The sequence below is a fragment of the Hoplias malabaricus genome, chromosome 4 (genome assembly GCF_029633855.1).
Source record: "Hoplias malabaricus isolate fHopMal1 chromosome 4, fHopMal1.hap1, whole genome shotgun sequence".
Classification (NCBI taxonomy): domain Eukaryota; kingdom Metazoa; phylum Chordata; class Actinopteri; order Characiformes; family Erythrinidae; genus Hoplias; species Hoplias malabaricus.
The window spans coordinates 64,025,524-64,049,612 of NC_089803.1; the positions used below are offsets into that span (position 1 = coordinate 64,025,524).

The following is a 24,089-nucleotide window of genomic DNA, read 5'->3' on the forward strand; positions in this document are numbered from 1 at the left end:
CCGACTCATCCCCAAGGAACGGGATGGAGCTCCATCACTCACAGACCCCAGTTCCAAATGAAAGCCGCCTCCACTCTGAGGCATTCTCTCAGCTCCACTGACCAAACAGGAGCACTTTGTCAGTATTTGTCCGTAGTCACTTGTTAGCCATTTTCACAGTGTCCTTCAGTGGTCAGGACGCCCACAGGACCACCACAGAGCAGGTATTACGTATTGTGCCCTGTACACACATATAGCTCGAATGTTGGAAACCGGGTTGTGTTCTTCACCTTCTGTTTCTTCAACAGTGGACACTGGATGCTGTCAGCTGGATATTTTTGGGTGGTGGACTATTCTCAGTTCAGCAGTGATACTGAGGACTTTAAAAACTCCAGCAGCAAACGCTGTGTCTGATCCACTCTTACCAGCAGGACACACACTGACACACCACCAGCACATCAGTGTCACTGCACCACAACTCAAATTATATCTGCTCTGTGGTGGTCCTGTGAAGGCCGGACTTCTGTCTGTAAACTGTAGAACGACAGAATGCTCCTGTCGGGTCAGTGGGGCAGAAAATGTAACATTTCAGAGCTCAGAAACAAAATGGTGGCTTTAATGTTATGGTTGATTTGTGTGTATGTGTGTGTGTGTGTGTGTGTATGTGTGTATGTGTGTTTGTGTGTTTTTGTGTGTGTGTGTGTGTGTGTGTGTGTGTGTGTATGTGTGTTTGTGGGTGTGTGTGTATGTGTGTGTGTATATGTGTGTGCGTGTGTGTGTATGTGTGTTTGTGGGTGTGTGGGTGTGTGTGTGTATGTGTGTGTGTGTGTGTGTGTGTGTGTGTATGTGTGTGTATGTGTGTGTGTGTGTGTGTGTGTGTGTGTGTGTGTGTGTGTGTGTGTAAGAAATGCTGTAACGAGTCCCTGTGGACCCTTCGACACTCCCTTTATTCTCACAAAACTATAAATGACAAGAAAACAACATAATTATCTTCTGTATTAGAGAGAGAGGAGTGAGCAAGGTAGAGAGAGAGAGAGAGAGAGAGAGAGAGAGAGAGAGAGACAGACAGACAGACAGAAGAAAAAGGCACCTGAAATAAAAAGCAATTAAGAATGAAAGACAAACGTCAGGAAAATAGAGGACAATATGAAAAAGGCTGAGGCACAAAAAAGAGAGACAAAAAAAAGATGGAGTGAGAGAGAAAGAGAGAGAGAGAGGTGGAGAGACATACAGAGTAGGTGTTTCCAATAAAGTGACCAGGTGGTGTAATTGCTGTTCTGATAAACGGCGAACGCTGTGAAACTTCACTATTTTCAAACGAGTCGTTATTCACTGAGAGGGACGAGAAATATCTTCTGTTCTTTTCACCAAGCTTTCGTTCTTCCAACAGTTTGTCTTTGATGTGTCTGGCAGGACTCACTTTCATCTGTTACTGTCATTCCCCATCCATCTCTCCTCTCTTTCCTCATTTAATCTGTCCAAACTCTTTGGACTGTGAGGAGAATGAGTGGACTGAAGGATCTCATCACTGACAGACAGATAGGAGCAGGATATTCCTATTATAAACGGGAAACTACAAAAATAAACCCGCACTCAAACAAATATACCCTTTATTTTAGTCCACAGCTACCAAGCTCTCCAGACTTCAACACGCTCGGAGGAGAACACTAACTGCTATTACATTAAAGCCGCACCTGTCTATTTAATATAAACATTGATAAATAGATGTTTTTATCACACTTCTAATAACCTCACTGCACTACACCAGAAGCTTTATTACGACTAATTATCAGTTTACTAACGAAGTTTGACAGTTTTCCTTGATGCAGAAAGCATCCGAATGGAGGATCTGTGTGGGTTCAGGTGTGAAATAATGTTTAACCCAGTGGGTGTGAGTCAGGGGGGATTCAGTTAAGTTTTATTGAGCTTTTTTGAGGCAGAACATTAGTAAAATTAAGATGAATGTAAGTCTCTTACCGTAACGATTGCTTTGACAGGGGTAGGGATGGCTTTTATTACTTTGCTGACTGGCCTTCCAGATTCATTTCATAATAAAAGCCCCAAAGTTAGCACAGAAACACTTAAAATGATAGTTTGGAATCAAAATTCAAAACAATGTTTCATTGTTCAGCTCAAATGTGGTGAGCAGAGATGAGTCCAGTGGCTGACGTTTACTTTTTTAGTGTTAACATTTGAGCTTGGAGGGTAACGTAGCTAATGAATGCCCCTCTGATTACCTAGCACCTTCCTCAACGGCAAGAAAGGCCTACAGTTGTTTATAGCCCTCCAGGACTGAAGTGTAGAACTGTGGAACTGTGTCCTCAGGAGTGAAGGAGCTCCATGCAATACCTCTGGGACAACCTGGAGTGGTGTTTGTGATCCAGAACGAATCATCCAGCGCCAGTACCTGAGCTCACTAATGTCTAAGCGGCTGAATGCCCTCAAATCCTTAAGCAATGTGCTTACATCAGTACACGACTTTAGAAAAGTTTATGTGGCCATTAAACTCTCATTGGAATCTAGTGTAAAGCCTTAACAGAAGAGTAGGCACTGGTACTGCAGGGAACATTAAGTAGGAATATTGGTGGTTAACACCTGTCTTTTTAGAAGAAACAGTGGTTGTGCAGGTGTCCAAATACCTTTAGCCATGAGTGTGTGTCTGTTACCTGTCTGCATCCCCCTGTTCTCGGACTCCTCTGTGAATGACGTCTCGAGTGGATGGCAGTTCTGGGCGATTCACACTCCGAGAATACAGGTGAATACCTCCATCTGTCAGATACCTACACACACACACACACACACACACACACACACACACACACACTAATGAGAGACTCTACTATCTCTCTTCATCAATCATCATATCCCTGCCTGTCTCATCACACACATACATACTGGTTTCCATGGAAACACGAGAGTGTATCCACGGATACAACATCAGTCACTACCCTCAGTGACAAAGCACTATCAGGATATTACTTCATTTTAATGATCAAGAATCTAATGGATTTTATTATTATTTAAATTAATAATAATTAAAAAATATTATTATTTTAATATTAGTAATACAATAAATTAAGAAAGGCATGATATAATACCAAGAATATCATAATGGCTGCTATTGGTATAATAATATTATGTTTTGTTTACAAATATAAAATGAAATACATTCCATTTTTATGTTCATTAAAGTTCACTAAATAATGAAACAATTTCTAATAGTTATTACTATTTATAAAAGCATCTTACCCACTAGTGACGTCATCAGCTCGTACATTCTTAGCCAGGATGTCTCCGTCGCTCATGTACCCGCCCACGTCTCCCTCGGGCCCTGCCTCGGAGGACACGCCCTTCTCCCCAGGCTCTGTCCCTCGGCTTCCTGGAGGCCCCGGCCTCCTCAACGGCGCCGAGTAAACAAACCGCGAGGAGTCGCCATACCGACCAGCTGCAGCTGCGGTGTCTCCATAGCGACCAGGTGCACCAGAGCCAGAAGCACACCTAGGGGACTGGCCATAGCCGGGAGCCGAGGGGGCATCGCCAGCCTGTAGCCGAGGGCTCTGGGATTGGCCGAGCCTCCAGGCCATGGGGGAAGAGCGACTGGAGAGGGCCGTCAGTCCACGCCCATTTACCTCTGTGGTTACCGTGGTGTCAAAGGTCGTCTCCAGAGTGCTGGACATGTGTGGAGAGAAAGATAGAGAGAGGTGAGAATAAGAGAAAAAAGGTGAAACCATTGAAAAGGGAAAGACAGGAAGGTAAAATGGAGGAAAGGAAGACAAACAGAAAACAAAAGAAAGTGAGCAATAGACGAAAAAAAAGAGAGAGCGAGAGAGAGAGAGAGAGAGAGAGAGAGAGAGAGAGAGAGAGATATTAGACGAGCTTGGGGACAGATTTTGAGCAGTCCAATCGATACTGAACTCCCCCAGATGCTGAGTCACTGCAGCAGCTCAGTTTAGCTCAGCTCATCTCACAGAAACTTCAGAAACTTTGGAAACTTCTCTCCAGAGTTGCTCTCTAATGCTGCACTGACTTTAAAGCAGCAGGACGTAACCTTCACCAGGAAGACGAAGTCAACCATATTTTATACAGCTCGAGGCTGCCATCAAATCATCACAGCAATGTTCCAATATCTAGTGAAAAGCCAGGCTGTTACTGCAGCAAAGAGGAACAAACTTCAGATTAACACCCTTCACTTCAGAAGAAAGAGAGAGAGAGAAAGAGAGAGAGAGAGAGAGAGAGACAGAGAGTTGGGGGGGGGGGGTGTTAGAAGAGACACAGTGGGGGTCAGACTGCTGCCATCCCACGAATGAACTGTTGTCATGGTAACAGTCTCATTGTATCAGTGTCCTCACCATCACACACACACACACACACACACACACACACACACACAAACACCACATTCAGTAACAACACAGGAATCAAACACAGTGTGAAAGGTGTGTGGAGGCATGAAGAAGCTGATATTTCCCCTATTTCTATTTTCTTTAAATATTGGTGTTAATTGTCATTTATTAAATATCTAAACATTTTATTTTGCATTAACCTGTAAATATGAATATTGTGTGGACAGTAAGGTATTGTTTAAATCTATTGTATTCTAATCTGTTCTATGCTGTTCTACTGTATTGTATTGCATTATAATTTAATGTATCGTACTGTATTGTATTCCACTGCATTGTGTTTTATTGTAATGTTTAACAATACATTATATTTTGTGATGATTATTCTGTATTCTCTTGAATTCTAATGAATTCTGCTCTAATAAATACAGGTCTATTCTGGTTATGACTCAGCAGAAACAGAAATCAGGTTTTGTGTGTGTGTGTGTGTGTGTGTTTGTGTGTGTGTGAAATATCCATTTATTTATTTGGTTATTTATGATCCTGGTCATCTGACCACAGCTGTGATCATTTTAAACTGCTCTTTCACTCTACATCCTCCTCTTCCTCCTTCTTCCTCTGTCCATGTCTGACACTTCAACTTCCTGTCATCTCGTCTCTTAGCAACATGCTCCATCCTCTGAGAGAATCCCTGTACAACACTCATCTTCCTTCATCCCTCGCTCCATTAACGCTTTCCCCTGCACATGCTTTGTTCACCTATTGACCTTAATTAGTCAACATTTATGCATTAATAATACTCTGATAATAACTATTCAGAAATGACTCAATAATAAAAAAAAAATTAAATAATATTAACTCATTAGTTGCCTTAAATATGTCAGTAGTTTGACTATAATACATCAGTCATTCATTCATTATCTGTAAGCGCTTATCCAGTTCAGAGTCGCGGTGGGTCCAGAGCCTACCTGGAATCATTGGGTGCAAGGCGGGATACACCCTGGAGGGGGCGCCAGTCCTTCACAGGGCAACACACACACACACACACACTCACACACTCACACCTACGGACACATTTTTGAGTCACCAATCCACCTACCAATGTGTGTTTTTGGACCGGGGTAGGAAACCGGAGCACCCGGAGGAAACCCATGCGGACACAGGGAGAACACACCAACTCCTCACAGGTCCCTGGAGCTGTGTGACTGCGACACTACCTGCTGCACCACCGTGCTGCAGCCCATAATAAATAAATTAATAAAATATTAAATGTCAGTATTAACTTAAATCTATCCTAATAATGGCTCAGTAGAAACTCCACAATAAATATGATCTCAAAAGTAGTTAATAATAACCTAATTTCTGCTTAACAATAGAGCTAACAAAAAATGAAATACATTAATATTAAAACAGTAATTAACAAGTAATGAAATTAAATATTATTTCTTCATAACACCTACAAATAAAAGCATACTAAAACTGAGTCAGTGAGAGAGAGAGAGAGAGAGAGAGAGAGAGAGAGAGAGAGAAACCTAACTGTCCTAACCTTCACTTTTACTGTTTTTCTTCTATAAGCTGCATATATTTGGGGTAAAAGAGTACACACACACACACACACACACAGCAGATGACATCTGATGAGATGCCAATTGTTGGAGCTAAAATCACTTGTCAAATACTGAATAATTCATGAGACCTACAGCAAGCTGTAAGCAAACAATAAGCAAACCAACCAACCTAAGGAAGAGCCTCTGGGTCTAAACTAATCTCTGACTGAAAAACAACAGCAGCACAACAGACCTCATAGCGGCTTCCTGTTTAAACTACAATTAAAACCAGCTCATTTACATTTCTAAACATTTATACATACTGCAGCTGCTTCATCCTCAACAGTGGCGCATTGGGTCCCGAGTCTACCTGGAAGCACTGAGCACAAGGTAGGAATGCACCCTGGATAGGGGGCGCCAGTCTATCACACACTCATGCAGTCAGTCACACCTATGGACAGTTTCACTGAGAGCATCCACACACCGATGTGTTTTTGGAGAGTGGGGAGAAACCAGAGCAGCTGGAAGAAACCCACACAGACACAGAGAGAACACACAGACAGGGACCTGAGGGGGGAACTGGACCAACAACCTCAGAATTAAACCATTAACTGAGAACAAAGCATGTTTCAAAAAATGAGCAGAAGACTTCTCCTATAATGTGTGAATTCATCAGAATCTGACCACACCGATGTTTAAGTGAGTGAATGCAATCAAGTCCCCACAGTGATCGTCCAGTACCTGTGTAAAGCCTTTCCAGAGGGTAGAGTCTGTTAGTGCAGCGAAGAAATCATACCCCACAGCTCTTACTCTAGCATCTAAGCACATTCATTTAAGGTCATAAAAGGGTAAACATTACAGAACTTTATTAGAATACATCAGAATATCAGTGTTTTACTTTATTAAACTGTAGTTTGTCCTTGAAGATCACACACTCTCACACACCGGGGATTTTCTTTTCTTTGCTGTCAGTCAATACGCATCACCTCTCTGACCTCCATCAAAAATAAACACAAATATGGGCTCACATCCAGCTCCTTCATCCGCAGGGAAGCTGTCACTCAATTTCCTCACACTTCAATTACAGCAGACAGTGGAAAAAACCTGGGAATATCTCACACTCCATGTTTCCAAAGGAAATGAATCAATACGGCTGAAATGAAGGGTATTAATGGAGAGTTTGCTCCTCTTTGCTGCAGTAAAGATCATTAATCCTGTAGACAGGCTTTACACAAGATGGTGGAACACTGCAGTTGGGAATCTGATGGCATTCAGTGACGTAAACATTAGTGAGGTCAGATTCTCGGGCTGGATGATTAGCTCTGAATCCCAACACTTACCGACTCACATAGCTCCCAGTTTCTGCTGGACTCCTGGCACTGGGCATGATAACTTTAAGCTCATGTGCAGCTGCACCATTTCATTTCAGATTTCTCTATGGCGATTCTACCATTTGTGTGTGTGTGTGTGTGTGAGAGAGAGAGAGAGTGTACAGCAGTGTTAAATTGCGTCTAACTCTGTGTTAACTAGTCTTCGTTTCTGATTCCAGTATGAATTTTTCACCAGATTAAATCTGATGAAGCAGTTTGTCTAAAGTGGGTGAATGGGCTCTTTAATGCAGGAGAAACGATTTACTAATTCATATTTGTATTAATTCTACAATGCTTTATTTATAAGCTGCTGTACGTTAACCTTGCGGCCACAAGTGCATGAATGGGCTCTTTATTAACTGAAATGTTTGTGAGGGCAGCCTCAGACCTAAGGCATCATGGGAATCAATGGGGTGGAATACCAAGAATGGCCATTGATTTCACCACAGAGGGAAAGAGAGAGAGAGAGAGAGAGAGAAGAGGGTAGAGTGAGGAATGAGGGACAGAGAGAATGGGGTAGAGGTAGAGAGAAAAGAGAGAGAGCGAGAGAGAGAGAGAGACAGAGAGAGAGAGCGCACCATCTGTCATGTCATAACACCTCTGAGCCATTTTCTTCTGAAATGACTCTTCCATTGAGAGAGAGATGAAGAAAGAGGAGGAGAATTGAGCCAATAATGGGATTCTTTTAGCGTCCATGTAAAAGCGTAGAGACTTCTGGCTTATTTCACTGACTGCACCCAAGCTTTAGTGCCTTTCCCCACCTACAGACCACTTGGCTAAGCTAATCTGAGCTTTAGTATTATCTGGCGAAGACTCAGCCGTGGTTGTGATGTTGTTCCCGAGCTCCAGACTGAGCCTTAGCTTCAAAATCTTTAAACCTGGCACAGCACATGGTGACAATAAAGCCCAACTGTCATTAATTTCTATGTCATTTTTTTTATCCTAAATTTAACAGAAATGTGCTTAAGACATACACACGTAAGAAACTAATTATTATAAATACAAATTAGCCGTAATACTTTCAACTCTAAGAGCCTCATCTTAGACCTAGACCCCAGTACGATTATCAACCCTGCTTTAATTCAGGATCAAGCCACTTCTGTTTAGAACCAGACCTCAGCGATTTAACATTCAGCCCTTCAGACTGAGGACCATATGATGCATGTTCCAAATAAAAGATCAAGCCATATACAATTGTAGACCACACTGCTTTAACCTGGCCAAGTCACTTTGCTGAAAGATCAAGCCACGTCTATTTGGAACGAAGCCACTTTCATTAGGGACCAAGCGACTCCAGTTTGGGACACCATTTCATCTTCTTTCACGGCTCACAGACTCCCCATTTTCCTAATCACAAATACTGGCTGATCCAAACAAACCAACGGCTGTCAATGGTGTCACAGTTCACATAAACCCAGACCACAATAATAAACCATAAACATAAATAACAACTAGTTATTTATTTGTTTAATATTAATTTGTAAAGTATTGTAAGGGACATAGGGAACTACTTATCATAGGAGTTCATTCGAAAAGCAAATTAAACATTCGAAGACTTCATAGACTGACGTTTGCAGGGCAACCGTGACCTGGTGGTTAGGGAACCAGGGTTGTAACTGGAAGTTTGCTGGTTCGATTCCCAGAGCCGACAGGTCATGACTGAAGGGCCCTTGAGCAAGGTGCAAGTGATTCTGTTTGGAATGGGCTTTTATAGATGTCTATGGATGTTTTTGTCAGTCGTCATGAAGGGATTATGTAGGTATTATTTAGCCTTACGAATGATGACTTACTGCGTGATTACATAAATGAGGATACTGTATATCTCATAAAGTAATTACTACTTTGGTTACTTTATGGTTTATGGGTGTATTTTCAGACCACCAGTCCATCACAGGGCATCACACACTCACCCAGTCACTCACACACTCTCACACCTGTAGATACTTCTGCACCACCAATGTTCAATTCCAAAGTTAAAATTCGCCTGACCCATAGTGAATAGCTGAGTCTACTGACCTGTGGCTGATCTGCGTCCCCCGTAAACTGGACATGGTTTCTTCCAGGTTCTGTCTGAGGTCAGCGATGTTTTTTACTGTCCGCATTCGTCTCGTCTCCGGGTCTTCACCTGATGGGGAAGAGAAAAATTACAGTCAGATTCATAAATGTTAGTGACCTAACATGGCACTGCCCTGATTTTCTGGTTAAATTTGAAAGAGAAAGTTACATTCACTGTTTCAGCGTGGGATCCTGCTGCTTTAATCAGACGCTAAATGATTTCAGTCTGAGACCAAGCTTCTTCAGTTTGAGAACAATCAGCAAATTGGGGACCACGCTGTTACAGCTCGACATCAGGCTGCTTCAACTCTGGGAGAATCTGCTTTCATTTGGAACCAAGCCACATTGATTTGGGTTCAAGCTGCTTCAAACCTGGAACCAGAGGTTCTCTGAGATTAAGACCCTCCAGTCTCAGACCAAGCAATTTAAACCTGGGTTGAAGCTGTTACAAGTCTTTCCAGTCCTATACCACATCGAGACCAAACCACTTCAGACCAGAACAAGTGTCTACTATCGAGATCTGAGCATCTTGACTTTGAGCCCAAGCTGCTTCAATCTGGAACCAAGCCTCTATACTCCGAGACCAAACAGCTGCTTCAATTCAGGAGCAGGCCACTCATGCTTTAAACTGGGACCAAGCAAGTTGCTTCAGTTCTGAATCAAACCACTTTAATCTGAGATCAAGCTCACATGTGCAGATGCTCCAGAAACAAGAACTCCAAAAATGACTATACGTAACAAAATGGAGCACACCAAGATATTTGCAACATTTGTCACTATGAGTCGCAGTTTTTTTACAATCAGTATGTAAGATCCAGTTCACAGCTGGGATTAGGATTAGGGGCTAGGTTGAGACTGGTTATTTAAGATTGGTAGAAGTTACAAACATTGTGAGACACAATGATAATGCAGAGTGAAATATTAGGATCAGATAACAGTCCCAATATTCACAAAATGAGCTGGATCAGGCATGGGATAATGGGTGGGACTGTTGTGCAACTGGTGTCAATGTCTGTGAGGAGTTTGGTGTGTTTTCCCTGTGTCCATGTGGGTTTTCTACAGGTGCTCCAGCTTTCTCCCACTGTCCAAAATCACATATGTAGGTGGATTGTCTATTCCGGGTAGGCTCTGGACCCACCGTGACCCAGAACTGTATAAGCGGTTACAGACAATGAATGAATGAAGGTAATTGGGGCGGTCCATTCACTTTCATTTGTTTGCAATGTGTGCTACACCAAATAACAGCAGCATGTGTGTAGTGCACTGGTAGACTTGACTTACAAACAGGAAAACAACATAAATGGAGCCAAAGTGTCAGCTGCACTGAGGTATTTCCCACCTTTTGTGCCAACAAACTCAACAGCAATGGGCAAGTTTTGCAAAAAAAAAAAAGTTGCAAGGTGTGGTAGCACTGCATAATACAATACAGGGGGTCCTCGACTTACGACGTTGATCCATTCCTACGTCGCGTCGTACATACTCACATACTGTACGTAAATAACATACTGTAAGCACTTATCCTATCCTAACACCTATCCTCCTCGGTCCCGAGCCGCGTAACCGTGTATTCCTCCGCTGCGCACACCAAACACGAAGTTCACGTTACGACGTTTACGACGCAAAACCACTTAAGTCGAAACAAGGCTTTATACAGTAAATGGGAGATGTGTCGTAACCACGAAACATCATAACCCGAGGACCTCCTGTACAACAAATTTAACTGAGGACCTCCAAAGTATCATGATGAAGAGCAGGCCGAGTTCCTAATGTGAGAAGCAGGAGACAATACGATAAAACAGATGCTGGTGAGTGCACTGCAAGACATGACAATTTTCAACCAACAGCGTTAAAGCACCAAAAATAACAGAGAACATTCTGGAATTTATTGTTTAATATGAAACGTCACTAGATTAAACACCTGAAACTAATGTATAATGTTCTATCACACAAATATATTTCAAAAAACGATGTGCCGTCGACGGTACTGGACTGGTATTTGGTATCGACCAATACTCAAAGTTTATGTTTCTGTATTAGTATCAAAACTGAAAAGATCGTTGCATCCTTATGGAATATGTACATATCCAACGTTAAGAACAGGCTGTCTCCAGGTGTGTGGAATGGATATAGATTTCTACAATGAATGTAGTCATTTTCTTTGTCAAGACATCAACAGCAGACAAAAGAATGACTAATCAATCACAGAGTCAATGCGGACAAAAACATGACTGCAGTGATAACAGTGGTGTTGATGAGCAATTCCGATGCAGAGAGGGAAAAGAAAGAGAGCGAGAAAGAGGCCAGTTAAAGTGTACCAGCCTTCTCTCAGGACCCGGTGTGTTAGTTTAGGATGTGTAGGGTCACTGTAAGGTCCATTGTCTCATTGCACTGTTGCCTTTGCTGCTTTGTAAGCTGTGGGCAGCATCACAGATGAATAAGAAACTCATCACTGAGAGGACAGAGTCTGTAATTCAGGCATTCTGATGTCATTTCCTGAGCTGAACCAGCTGGATATTTTGCGATGTTTAGGCCCAGATGTTGTGTCTGTCACTTTCCCTTGTCTCCGAGAACTCGCTGAGACAACAGTTTTGCTGCTGCTAAAGAGGCGGAACTCACAGTCATCACTTTTCTGCAGGAAGATGGAGGGATAGAGAGATTCTCTGCTACACAGCACATGCTGTCACGATAGATTGGACACTTTTAGACAAGTTGGAGTCATTTTACCTCATTCTCTTAAAAAAAAAAACAAACACTGGCAGTGGCATGGGTCCTTGAAAAACAAAATGGAAGTCTGGTTCCATTCACCCCCACTGTGAACAATAAGACTGTAAGGTTCTGGAGAACAGCAGCACTCTCAATAACTTTGTTTACATCTCATCCCATAGCCATTTAGAATGATCAGAATGTGAGTGGAACTCCTGTGGAAAGCTGCTCAGATGCTTTGTTGCTGGAGGTAATGATGTGCAGTTCACACTCACGCCTCCACTTTAGAGACACAGAAATAACAGAAAACACTTTCTCACACCTCATCACCTCACACCAAAGCCCAGTGAGTAATCAGGAGACAGAGAGAGACTCAGAGAGAGAGGGAGAGAGAGTTTAAACAATGTTTACAATGATATAATGTGAAGATATTCTAATAATAATGCTGATATGATGCTCCTTGGACAATGATTTTAGCTGAAAAGCCAGATCAAAAGCCAGATCAAAATACTGACCCAAACCAAGACCACTGTGTCTGTGCCCATCAGATAAACAGCACTTAAAGAGTTCATCTCTGAGGCACAAGAGAAAACAAGCTCAACAAGCTTCAGATCTAAACACATCCACAGCTGTGTGAATTAGAATCACTGTATTGGCCTCTGTGCTTGCACACAGAGGAATTTGTTCTCTCCATTTAACCCAATCCGCGCAGTGAAACACACATTTACACACACACACTAGTGAACACTAGGGGGCAGTGAGCACACATGCCCGGAGCAGTAGGCAGCCCTAGCCGTGGCACCTGGGGAGCAGTTGGAGGTTAGATGCCTTGCTCAAGTGCACTTCAGTCATGACATGCCATCTCTGGGGATTGAACTGGCAACCTTCCAGTTACAAAAGGAAATAGACATCATATAATAGCAGCAAATTAAGAAGCTTCTCAAAACAATGGGCTGACCTCCATGGAACCCAGACCTCAACATCACCTAATGGGTTGTTGATATTATTGTTATTAAATGTTATTGTTATTATTATATAATTATTATATTATAATTAAGGCGGCACGGTGGTGCAGCAGGTAGTGTCGCAGTCACACAGCTCCAGGGGCCTGGAGGTTGTGGGTTCGATTCCCGCTCCGGGTGACTGTCTGTGAGGAGTGTGGTGTGTTCTCTCTGTGTCTGCGTGGGTTTCCTCCGGGTGCTCCGGTTTCCTCCCACAGTCCAAAAACACACGTTGGTAGGTGAACTGGTGACTCAAAAGTGTCCGTAGGTGTGAGTGTGTGAGTGAATGTGTGTGTGTGTTGCCCTGTGAAGGACTGGCGCCCCCTCCAGGGTGTATTCCTGCCTTGCGCCCAATGATTCCAGGTAGGCTCTGGACCCACCGCGACCCTGAAATTGATAAGCGCTTACAGATAATGAATGAATGAATATATTATAATTATATGTTATTATATCTTGCAGTATTACTGTTATTATATTGGATACGGTTGTTATTATTTTTTACTATATAGAATATTGCTAGGTTTTATTACTATCACTAATTATATGGGATGTCATTATCGTTTTTTTATTTGAAGCATTATTACAGGTACTAAAAGAGATGTCTGTACTGTATGGAAAGTAAAAATCCATTGCATCTGAGTCATGTGTCTGTCAAGTTCTGTCCAGATTTTTTTCCCTGATTTTTCTTTAACAGGTACAGCATGACTAAACGGCCAGAAGCTTCAAACGCTGATGTAGCACTAGCCTGATTAGCATTTTAATGATGAACAGCTTAGTACAGCAGTGATCCCAGATGTATTAAAGAGAGGTGAGTTCATTTATGAGAATCATTTTTATGCAGGAAATGGGCAAATGTGTTTAACACCATTAGAAATCACCAGGTGTTCTTTAGTTTGTGGGAACATTTCTCATGGAATGGCCAAAAATCACAACATGATCACTCTGGATCTACATTTATCATGTTTTTATTGAGGACCTGTGGGATGAGTCAGAGTGCAGAACCAATCATTAATGTGGCAATATTGTGTCCACCTAGAATGAGCTTTCATACATTTGAAAAAGTATTTAATTTACAGGGATTTTAGAGTGGCCAGTAAAGTCTCTCTAATCCTATACAAGAACTACAAAAGAACACACATATGCACACACACACACACACACACACACACACACACACACACACACACACACACACACACACACACTCACTCACTGACTTGTCCTCACACTATCACAGTTCTCCAGGCTTAAAGTCCCCTAATGCCACTTCATATCATGTGTTAGCACGTCTCTGTTCACACCTTGTCTGCCACACACAAACATACACTCCCAAACACACAAAACTGTTTAACTATAATCTGAGGACTTACGCTGATTTTGAATTTTATTACAGTGGGCAATGACAATTACACAGAAATCTAAACCTGAACCTTAACTAAAGTCTAAACTTTTCAAAAGAAACATGAATTTTTAAAAAACTGTACATTTTCAAGTAAAGAGTAGGTTACAGGTCCCCACTTTGTCCAAATCCAACTGTTAACCAATCACTGTGAATAAATTCGGTCCCCATAATGATGGCAAAACCAGAACAAACACACGCACTTTCATTTCCTATGTCTACCAGGGATCCAATTATAGACCAGTTACAAGATGACAAAAACAGAAAAATAGAGCCCTTAGGAAAACACACACGCACACACACACATACACACACACACACATACACACACCCTGTTGACCACAGGCTATGATTTATGGGCTTGTAATGGAGTGTAACATTCAGCTGTACTGCATAAAACCTCAGAGAAGCATTTTCACCATTGAAATACAGAACACAAACACACACACACAGCTGCATCATTCTATCATTCTATACCAATCAAGTGGTATTTCATCACTGACAAACCTGCTGATTACAGATCACAGAGAGGTAAGCCTTCAGTTTAGTTCAATCACAGGCCACTTTAATAAAACCAAAAGTTTGTGGACACCTGCTCGTCAGTGTTTCTTCAGAGAAGAAAAAAAAAAAAAAAAAAAATATATATATATATACACAGGGGTTGGACGATGAAACTGAAAGACCTGTTGTTTTAGTGTGGGAGGTCTCATGGCTAAATTGGACCAGCCTAGTGGCCATTGCACCAGTAAGAGCAGAGTGTGAAGGTTCAATTAGCAGAGGGTAAGAGCACAGTTTTACTCAAAATATTGCAATGCACACAACATTGTGTGTGACATACCAGAGTTCAAAAGAGGACAAATTGTCGGTGCACGTCTTGCTGGCGCATCTGTGACAATAGCAATTCTCTGTGATGTATCAAGAGCCACGGTATCCAGGGTAACGTCAGCATACCACCAAGAAGGACGAAACACATCCAACAGGATTCACTGTGGACGCAGGAGGAAGCTGTCTGAAAGGGATGTTCGGGTGCTGACCCGGATTGTATCCAAAAAACATAAAACCACGCATGCCCAAATCACAGCAGAATTAAATGTGCACCTCAGCTCTCCTGTTTCCACCAGAACTGTCCGTTGGGAGCTCTACAGGGTCAATATACACGTCCGGGCCACTATAGCCTTTGGTCACTCATGCCAATGCCAAACATTGGTTTCAATGGTGCAAGGAGCGCAAATCTTGGGCTGTGGACAATGTGAAACATGGATTGTTCTCTGATGAGTCCACCTTTGCCGTTTCCCCACATCCGGGAGAGTTACAGTGTGGAGAAGCCCCAAAGAAGCGTACCACCCAGACTGTTGCATGCCCAGAGTGAAGTATTGGGGTGGATCAGTGATGGTTTGGGCTGCCATATCATGGCATTCCCTTGGCCCAATACTTGTTCTAGATGGGTGTTTCACTGCCAAGGACTACCGAACCATTCTGGAGGACCATGTGCGTCCAATGGTTCAAACACTGAGTGTCCTGAAGGCGGTGCCGTGTATCAGGACGACAATGCACCAATACACACAGCGAGACTGGTGAAAGATTGGTTTGATGAACATGAAAGTGAAGTTGAACATCTCCCATGGCCTGCACAGTCACCAGATCTAAATATTATTGAGCCACTTTGGGGTGTTGTGGAGGAGCGAGTCAGGAAACGTTTTCCTCCACCAGCATCACGTAGTGACCTGGCCACTATCTTGCAAGAAGAATGGCTTAAAATCCCTCTGACCACTGTGCAGGACTTGTATATGTCATTCCCAGGATGAATTGACGCTGTATTGGCCGCAAAAGGAGGCCCTACACCATACTAATAAATTATTGTGGTCTAAAACCAGGTGTTTCAGTTTCATTGTCCAACCCCTGTGTATATATATAAACAAATATATACAGGGATATTCATTCATTGTCTGTAACCGCTTATCCAGTTCAGGGTCGCAGTGGGTCTCGAGCCTACCCAGAATCACTGAGCTCAAGGCGGGAACACACCCTGGAGGGGGCACCAGTCCTTCGCTGGGCGACACACACACTCACACATTCACACCTACAGACACTTTTGTGTAGTCAATCCACCTACCAACATGTGTTTTTGCACCATGGGAGGAAACCCACACAGACACAGGGAGAACACAAAAAACTCCTCACAGACAGTCACCCAGAGCGGTGCTCAAACCCACAGCCTCCAGGTCCCTGGAGCTGTGTGACAGCGACACTACCTGCTGCTCCGCCCATACAGGAACATGATAGATATAAATATATAAATACACCAGACAGCAGACAGACTAGCCCTGAGGTAGAAGACTGTGGACATTAACAGACTGCTATATGAGAGGACACCTCCTGTATGTGTGTGTGTGTGTATGTGTGTACGTGCGTACATTTTTGTGTGGAGAGGCATGGATCACACAGACAGCCAAGAAAATGAAGCAATTCCTCAGAGCCCACATAATAAACACCACCCTCTAAAAGCAGCAGGTCCAAGCAGCCAGCTTCAAAACGCTCCCCTACTGCAACAGCACGGGGTCGGAATATAACAAGGCCAATATTCACAATCTCACTGGACCCTATAAAAGAGTCAGATATCTAAGACTTAAACCAGACCATGTCGATATGTAATATGTATGGTGATATGTTTCATCTTCAGGCCTAGATTTAAGACATTAGAGTAAATTCAATGAAAAGGGAGATGACGCAGACTGATAATATGAGTGGTTATAATGGCAGCTACAAGTAAATAGCCTTACATTTATATTCAGATATGCATATTTTTATACAGGGGGAGGCAAATGTCTCAGGACACCCTTTTATTTCAGAAATGAAAGGGAAAATGACATATCTGAATACCCCAGCGAGTAATGGGCGAGGGGCCTATCTTCTAGGCTAGGACCGGAACATGGCCGCCATCTTGAAAGCCGCCATATTGGATCAAGGTTTGGACGTGCTGTGTTTTGACTATAATTAAGACGACACTGAACAAAAAGAAGTCAAATGTAAACGCTGCAAAAAATCAGTTTCAGCGACTAAAGCACAACCACAATATAAACAGTGCTCAAAAACAAGAGGAATGAGCTCCCAGCAACATTAGAAAAAATATCTCAGCTTCAATACTGGAGCTTATTTACAGTACAAGCCTCGTCACTGAAGTATCAGTGAGTCAAAAATCCAAAACAAAAATAATCGTTCATTAATCATAGTCATGGTAAAATGTACAATTAATCGTGATATTTATTTGTGCTCATATCGCCCACCACTAGGTGTAAGCTTCATATAAATAATAATAATACATCAATAATACATTCCGGCATAACCCTGGACTTTAGTTAGTCTGGCCTTAATAAATAATTAATCATTAATTATTAATGAATAAGTATTAACTGTTTTAAAGTTTAAGTCTGGTGCGTCCTCCACTTACGCCTGCTGTGTGTGTGTGTGTCGAGAACTTGCTCCAGATCTCCAAGCATGGTGAGGATCACCTCCTTATCCAGCTCTGCTCTCTCTTCCCTGGCGCTCTCGATGTCGTCCGCCCACTCTCCAGCTCCAGGGGCTTTTGGACCTTCATCTTCCTCATCGTTGGCCTCTGCCTGTCCTTTATTTCGGGACGTGGGCTCGGCTCTACGTGACCTCTGACCCCAGGGTACGGGGATGAGCGAGTGCTCAGACTGAGAGAGCATCCTGGTCAAAGAGAGAGAGAGAGAGCGAGCCCGAGAAGATTCCCTCGCCTTTTTCTGTCCATCTTTTGGCTTCTTCTGTTTTTCGCCACCTCCTTCTGCGTCCAGATCGAGATCGAAGGAGTAGACTTTCTGCTCTCCGTCACTGAGCAGAGTCAGGTTGCCGAGGGAACGTTGCTTGCGGATGTTGCGGTCGTCCAGGCGAGGCTGAGATTCCGGGCTCGAGGTCCGGAAGACAGAAAACTCCCGTCCTTTCTTCATCCTGGCTCAGTTTGTCCGTTTTTTCTGTGCTGTTCGTCTTTCTGGTTTCTCTCGAGCTGTGTGCTGGAATGCTCAGAATAATCTTCAGGTGGCAGATGCCTCTCTCTCTCTCTCTCTCTCTCTCTCTCTCTCTCTCTCTCTCTCTCTCTGTCTGTCTCAGTTTTTTCTCTCTCTATGTTTTCTCTTGCTAATCCCTTTTACAGGCTTCCTCTATTTCTCTCACTCATTCTCTCTCTCTCCCTTTCTCTCTCTCTCTCTCTCTCGTGTGTATGTTTTGTCTCCCTCTTGCGCTCTCGCCCTGTCCGCAAAACCGCGCCTCACTCCAGGGAGGCACTAATGCCATTCCCCTAAACACACACACACGCACACACACACACACCCACACACACACACACCCACACACACACATACAATGAAGCCAACAACCACGTCCAGGTACACACTATAACATGCACATCCTCCTCCTCTTCTCTGTCTCTGGTCCTTTCCCTTGTATGACTCGACTTTTCTCTCTCTCTCTCTCTCTCTCCTAGAGTGCAAACATGCAGTGTAGCACTAAAGCTTCTCAATACAGCTTCTATCGCTCTCTCTCTCCCCTTTTTTCTCTCTTTAACTCCTCCCTTTCTCTCTCTCTCTGAAGCTGAAGTGCCCTTTCACTTTTTGCTCTGTTCTGTTAATTACAAGATGACAGAGTGTGAGCACAGACAGAGAGAGAGAGAGAGAGAGAGAGAGAGAGAGAGAGAGAGACAGAGAGAGGGAGGAGAGCCTGACAAGACATGAACAAGTTCTGCCCTCTTTAATATGCACTGCTCTGTCTCTGTCTCTCTCTCTCTCTCTCTCTTGCTCTTACTCTCATTCTCTCTCTCTCGTTCTCTCTCTCTCTCTCTCTCTCTCTCTCTCTCTCTCTCTCTCTCTCTCTCCTTATCTCTGCTGTTGCCATAGGCTACCAAGGCAGCATGCCTTCAGAAAAAAAAAAACTATAATACCTTTAAACGTGTGTGTGTGTGTGTGTGTGCGTGTGTGTGTGTGTGAAAGAGAAAAATGCAGTACCTCTGCTACTTTTTCCCACAGCACACACTAATAACCACCCTAAAAAACTACACCTGGATGTAGACTAAGCGATCTGGATTTAAGATACACAATGATATGTAGCTAAAAGCCCTGCATTAGAGCCGGATTACCTGGAGTTAGCCTGATTATCTAGTGTTAATCAGCTAACCACCCCTCAGACCTGATAACCCTTAAATAAATAATACGGGTTTAGCCAAATAACCTGGAGAAATACGAGAATACCCAGAACATCTACATACAACATGCAACATACATTTCATCCTGCAACTAAGACTTAAACCAGACACAGGAGTAATTGGATTTTTGAAAATGAACCGGAACCAAACATCTTCACATTGTAAACAGAGCATTTGAGAACAAAGCCAGCTGCCTGGATCTAGTCAATCAGCAGGAATTAATCAGACACCAAAGGCTTAAACATAACCTGGATTGAATGCATTTATGTTCCAAAATGTTAAAGTCTGGATATATTTTACTACCTGCATTAAGTGAAGTAATCTGTATTTAATCAAGTAACTAGGATTCAGACTCTGATCTGAATAAAAGCCAACAGCCTGGATTTAGTTGATGATCCAGAGTTAATGACTAGGATGTGAATTAAAAATGAATATATTGCATGATCTTTTTTTGGGGGGCCCATAGGGTAGACGGCATTGGCTGTGGTCGTAACAGAAGACAAAGGTAGGTGTGGACAGTTTTACAGTTCAGCAGTTTTACCCATAAGGCACTGCAGTAGCAGATGACATCTATAAGGAGCTCAGTAAAAAGAGACAGCAAAAGTGGAAAAACACTGCAGTGCTACAGAGCATCTGGACATGTCACACCCACTGGACACTACCACTTCAAAACCATGCCCAAAATACAGCCCTTTATAGAGGGAGAAACAGAGAGAGGGCACGAGAGAGAGAGTTTCAGCAAATGACATTGCAATCATTTTTGTGGCAGGTTAGAGGTTGGTTTATAGCATCTTTTAACAACAACTAAAAATATATATACAATGAAGCCTCTACTAACAAACGCCTATACTAACAAACTTTCCAAGATATGAACCGGGCATTTGAATATGTTTTGCCTCCACCAACGAACCATGACTCTAGAAACGAACCGGCGGCTGGAAATGGCCACTGACCCCAATCGGCGAGTTTCCCAGCGCGCCCAGACTTGAGTGAGCTTTTAAGATTAGCAAATTGTAGCTTTAGCAATTTAGCATTAGTGTAAATAGCAGACATCAAAATTGGTGCTAAGTTAAGCCGTATCTACGCTTCGTCTCCCTACATTCACCCACCTATTCTCCGTTATTCCACCCACCCCCCACCTCCCGTCATACAGCCAGTGCCTGTGTTCCTCCTCCAGCCAGTCGTCACGTCTTCAAGGTAGCGATATGTAACCACTTAAAACTTTATTTCTTTTTTATTACTGTAACCACTGTATTTCTTTTTTATTTGTAGTAATGCTACATGTATTTTTTTACTAATTTGAGAGTGCTGTAAACTTTCACCCCCCGAAAGTCACCCCTTTTGCCCCAGCTTATGTAAGCCCCAGCTGCATTCACTTCCTTTCAAACACAAGCTTATGACCATGGCATATTACCTGGGATACAAAGAGCAACGATAGCAACACAATAGCAACCACCTGGGATAAGGTCTGAAATCGTTTTTTTTTTTAAATCATGGTTTACTGCTGTATCCAATGCTCAAATCATACTGATACTTATACCGTCTTATTTTTTTCACAGTTACTGCATCATTTTCTGGAGAGCTGGCTGTTACACAGAGAGTAACTTTCCACTTTTAGCACACACCGAGACTAACAATACACTGATTATTAAGCTGTAATTAAACCCAGTAAACAATTAGTCGTTGATTCAGCGTTGAAATTACGTAATGGTTGCCGTCTAATCAACGTTCTCTTAAGGCTGAAAATAAAAGCTGAAAAGACGTCCAAACACAGACATTGAAAAGACGACTATTAGACGTATTTTGGACGTCCATTGACGTTATTAATTGGTCTCGAAATAAATTATTTGTATAAAACGCGTTTTGGACGTCCACTGACGTTATCAATTGGTCACCACTTAACCAACTTGTTAAGATGGATTTTGGACGTCCATTGATGTTTAAAATATGTCCTTGACGGACAGACTACTTTTATACCTATTTTGAACGTCCAGGGACGTCCCTTGTTTACTGGGAATGTGCTGTCCAATTGAAATGATTCAGCAGGAAAACTTTGTTACCTCCAGTCCACCTTAGATGGTACACTAGTTACATTCTCGTCTACTCATGTTCTAAACGGCTTAGCTGATAAATTAAATTAAATCATTAAAAAAGTATAAAAAGGAATTATTTGGAAGCTGTGTGTGTCGGTTTATTCTTGTATACAAACCTTTTCCTGTTTGGTTCTTGCACTCATCTGTCTTTGCATTATTCTACACGCTTCTGGTAGATGCTAACTGCATTTCGTTGCCTCGCACTTGTACTGAGCAACGACAATAAAGTTGAATCTGTCTATGTATCTATCTATGTATCTAATCCATCGAAATTTAACTGTGGGATTATTTTGTGTTCCTGTGTTATCATTTGTTTAATCTGGGCTTTGTTGTGGGATCAGTACTGGATCTGGGTGTGTGGCACAGACGGAAACACACTCACAGACACACACCCACACACACACACACAGATCGTCCTCTGCAGGTTTTCAGACCCACACTGGAGTCACAGCAGGAAAAGGTCAGAAATGACAGGTGGACAAAGGCAAGCCGTGTTTACATCACTGTCCAAAGTGCATGTGTGTGATTATGTGTGTGTCTGTGCGTGTGCGTGTGTGTGTGTGTGATTATGTGTGTGTCTGTGCGTGTGTGCGTGTGTGTGTGTGTGTGTGTGTGTGTGTGTGTGTGTGTGTGTGGATAAAGGTCACATGTTTGTTTTCTTAAAATTCATTTAATTTCCAATCAAAAAGCCTTCATATAGAGAGTAATTTTACAGATTTAAGAAAAAAACTATAATCTCACAGTCTTCAGTGTGTACTGTGTCAGTTTCTCAGACGAACCCCCAGCCACACCACCAAAGATCTCAGACGTTGGCTGCACTTTTTCCAATTTAATCCCAGACACATTCAATGATGATATTAAAGACATATATGAACTAGCAGCCTCCTGTGATACCACAGCAACAACCTACATCTGAGATAGCGCTGTAGTGACCAAGCACACACGGTTAGCTTTCTTAAACCACCTGCAACGTTGTTCCACCACCTTTACCCCTCTGCATTACCTTCTGTGAAATCTGTGCTGAAGAAAGACATTTCACTGAAGCGGAAAGCAAATACACTCACTGCAGTTAAACTAATCCTACCTGATATCTCCTCGAGGCACTGTTTGGCTGTTTTGCTGTAGATGAGATCTTTCGTGGGACTGAGGCAAGGCTCGATCACCGCAGTACAGTCGTTCTCAGAGTACGTCCTACAGAGAGAGAGATACGAGACAGCGTTTGTTTAAAAAGTTGTCCAGTAAACGAATAACATTCTGTGGAGGTATAGAACCACTGAAATAAAATGACAAACGATACAGCAGTTAGGTTCTGGTGCTGCCAATCCACCTTAAATAGAGCAGAATGTAACTTAGTTTACTTAACCATCAACTTAAAGGGGACATTTTGCTTTAGTTAAAAATCCACAAGGACCAAACACCACAGCAACGCCACCCCCACCCTCATTTTGACTAAGCACCCCTGTTCAGAATGACTTGTTTCAGTGCCTGCTCCTTTAAATCAGAATGAACCACAGCTCAGTTCAGCACTAGAGCCCAGGAGTGTAGAGTGAGAAGCAGAAGCTCTGGTTTAAAGTCATTGTCACTTAGTTCTCTTCTACTTTGTTTTGTACTGGGTGCATAGCATAGCCCCCTTGTTGTGTGACCGGAAATTATGAAGCTGATTATGACCTATTTGACCTATAGGACCTTTTAAATGATTAATATAACAATTTCACTGTGTTATAATCTGATTCACAGAGAACAGAGGGCTGTGGATTCTAATTATGTATCATCTACAGTGAATAATGAATAATGAAAATGAATAATAAACCTGTGACAGACGAGAACTGAGGATAAACATAGGACTGAGTGTGTGCCCGTGTGTGTGTGTGTGTGTGTGTGTGTGTGTGTGTGCTGTTTAATCTACAGAGGGATTAGAGCTAATAAACACACACACAAACACTCTCTCTCTCTCTCTCTCTCTCTCTCTCTCTCTCTCTCTCTCTCTCTTTTTCTCTCTCAGAACAAAGCTGTTCTGCTCTCTGCTCTTTTCCTCTTCTTTCCTCTCCTTTTTTCTCTCTTTATCATTTACATTTTTGCTGTTGTATCTCAGAAATGAGAGGCTCAGATGTTCCTATCCTACCGTTGTGTATTTGTGTATTTGTATGATAAATAAAGTTTGGAAACATATATGACACACTGATGCCCTTCATTTCAGAAATGGATGGCTATGCAATGTATATACAATGACGAGGTTGTTCCTTTTTGCTGCAGTAACAGCTTCTACTTTTCTGAGACGTATTGACACGACTCTGGAACACTGTTGTCATGATTTGATGGTATTCAGTCGCATAAACATTAGTGAAGTCATACAGATGTTGGATTATTTGGGGATAAAACAAAAATACTCA

The 24,089-nt window shown here is 42.5% G+C and overlaps 1 protein-coding gene across 1 annotated transcript in view; it reads right to left on the reverse strand.

The window, feature by feature from the left end:
• Positions 1-24,089, reverse strand: part of nav3 (neuron navigator 3) — a 79,134-nt gene that overhangs the window by 42,303 nt on the left and 12,742 nt on the right. The window contains 4 exon segments of the mRNA XM_066668879.1: positions 2,646-2,759; positions 3,229-3,648; positions 9,253-9,361; positions 22,784-22,890. Coding sequence (XP_066524976.1) covers positions 2,646-2,759; positions 3,229-3,648; positions 9,253-9,361; positions 22,784-22,890 — 750 coding nt within the window.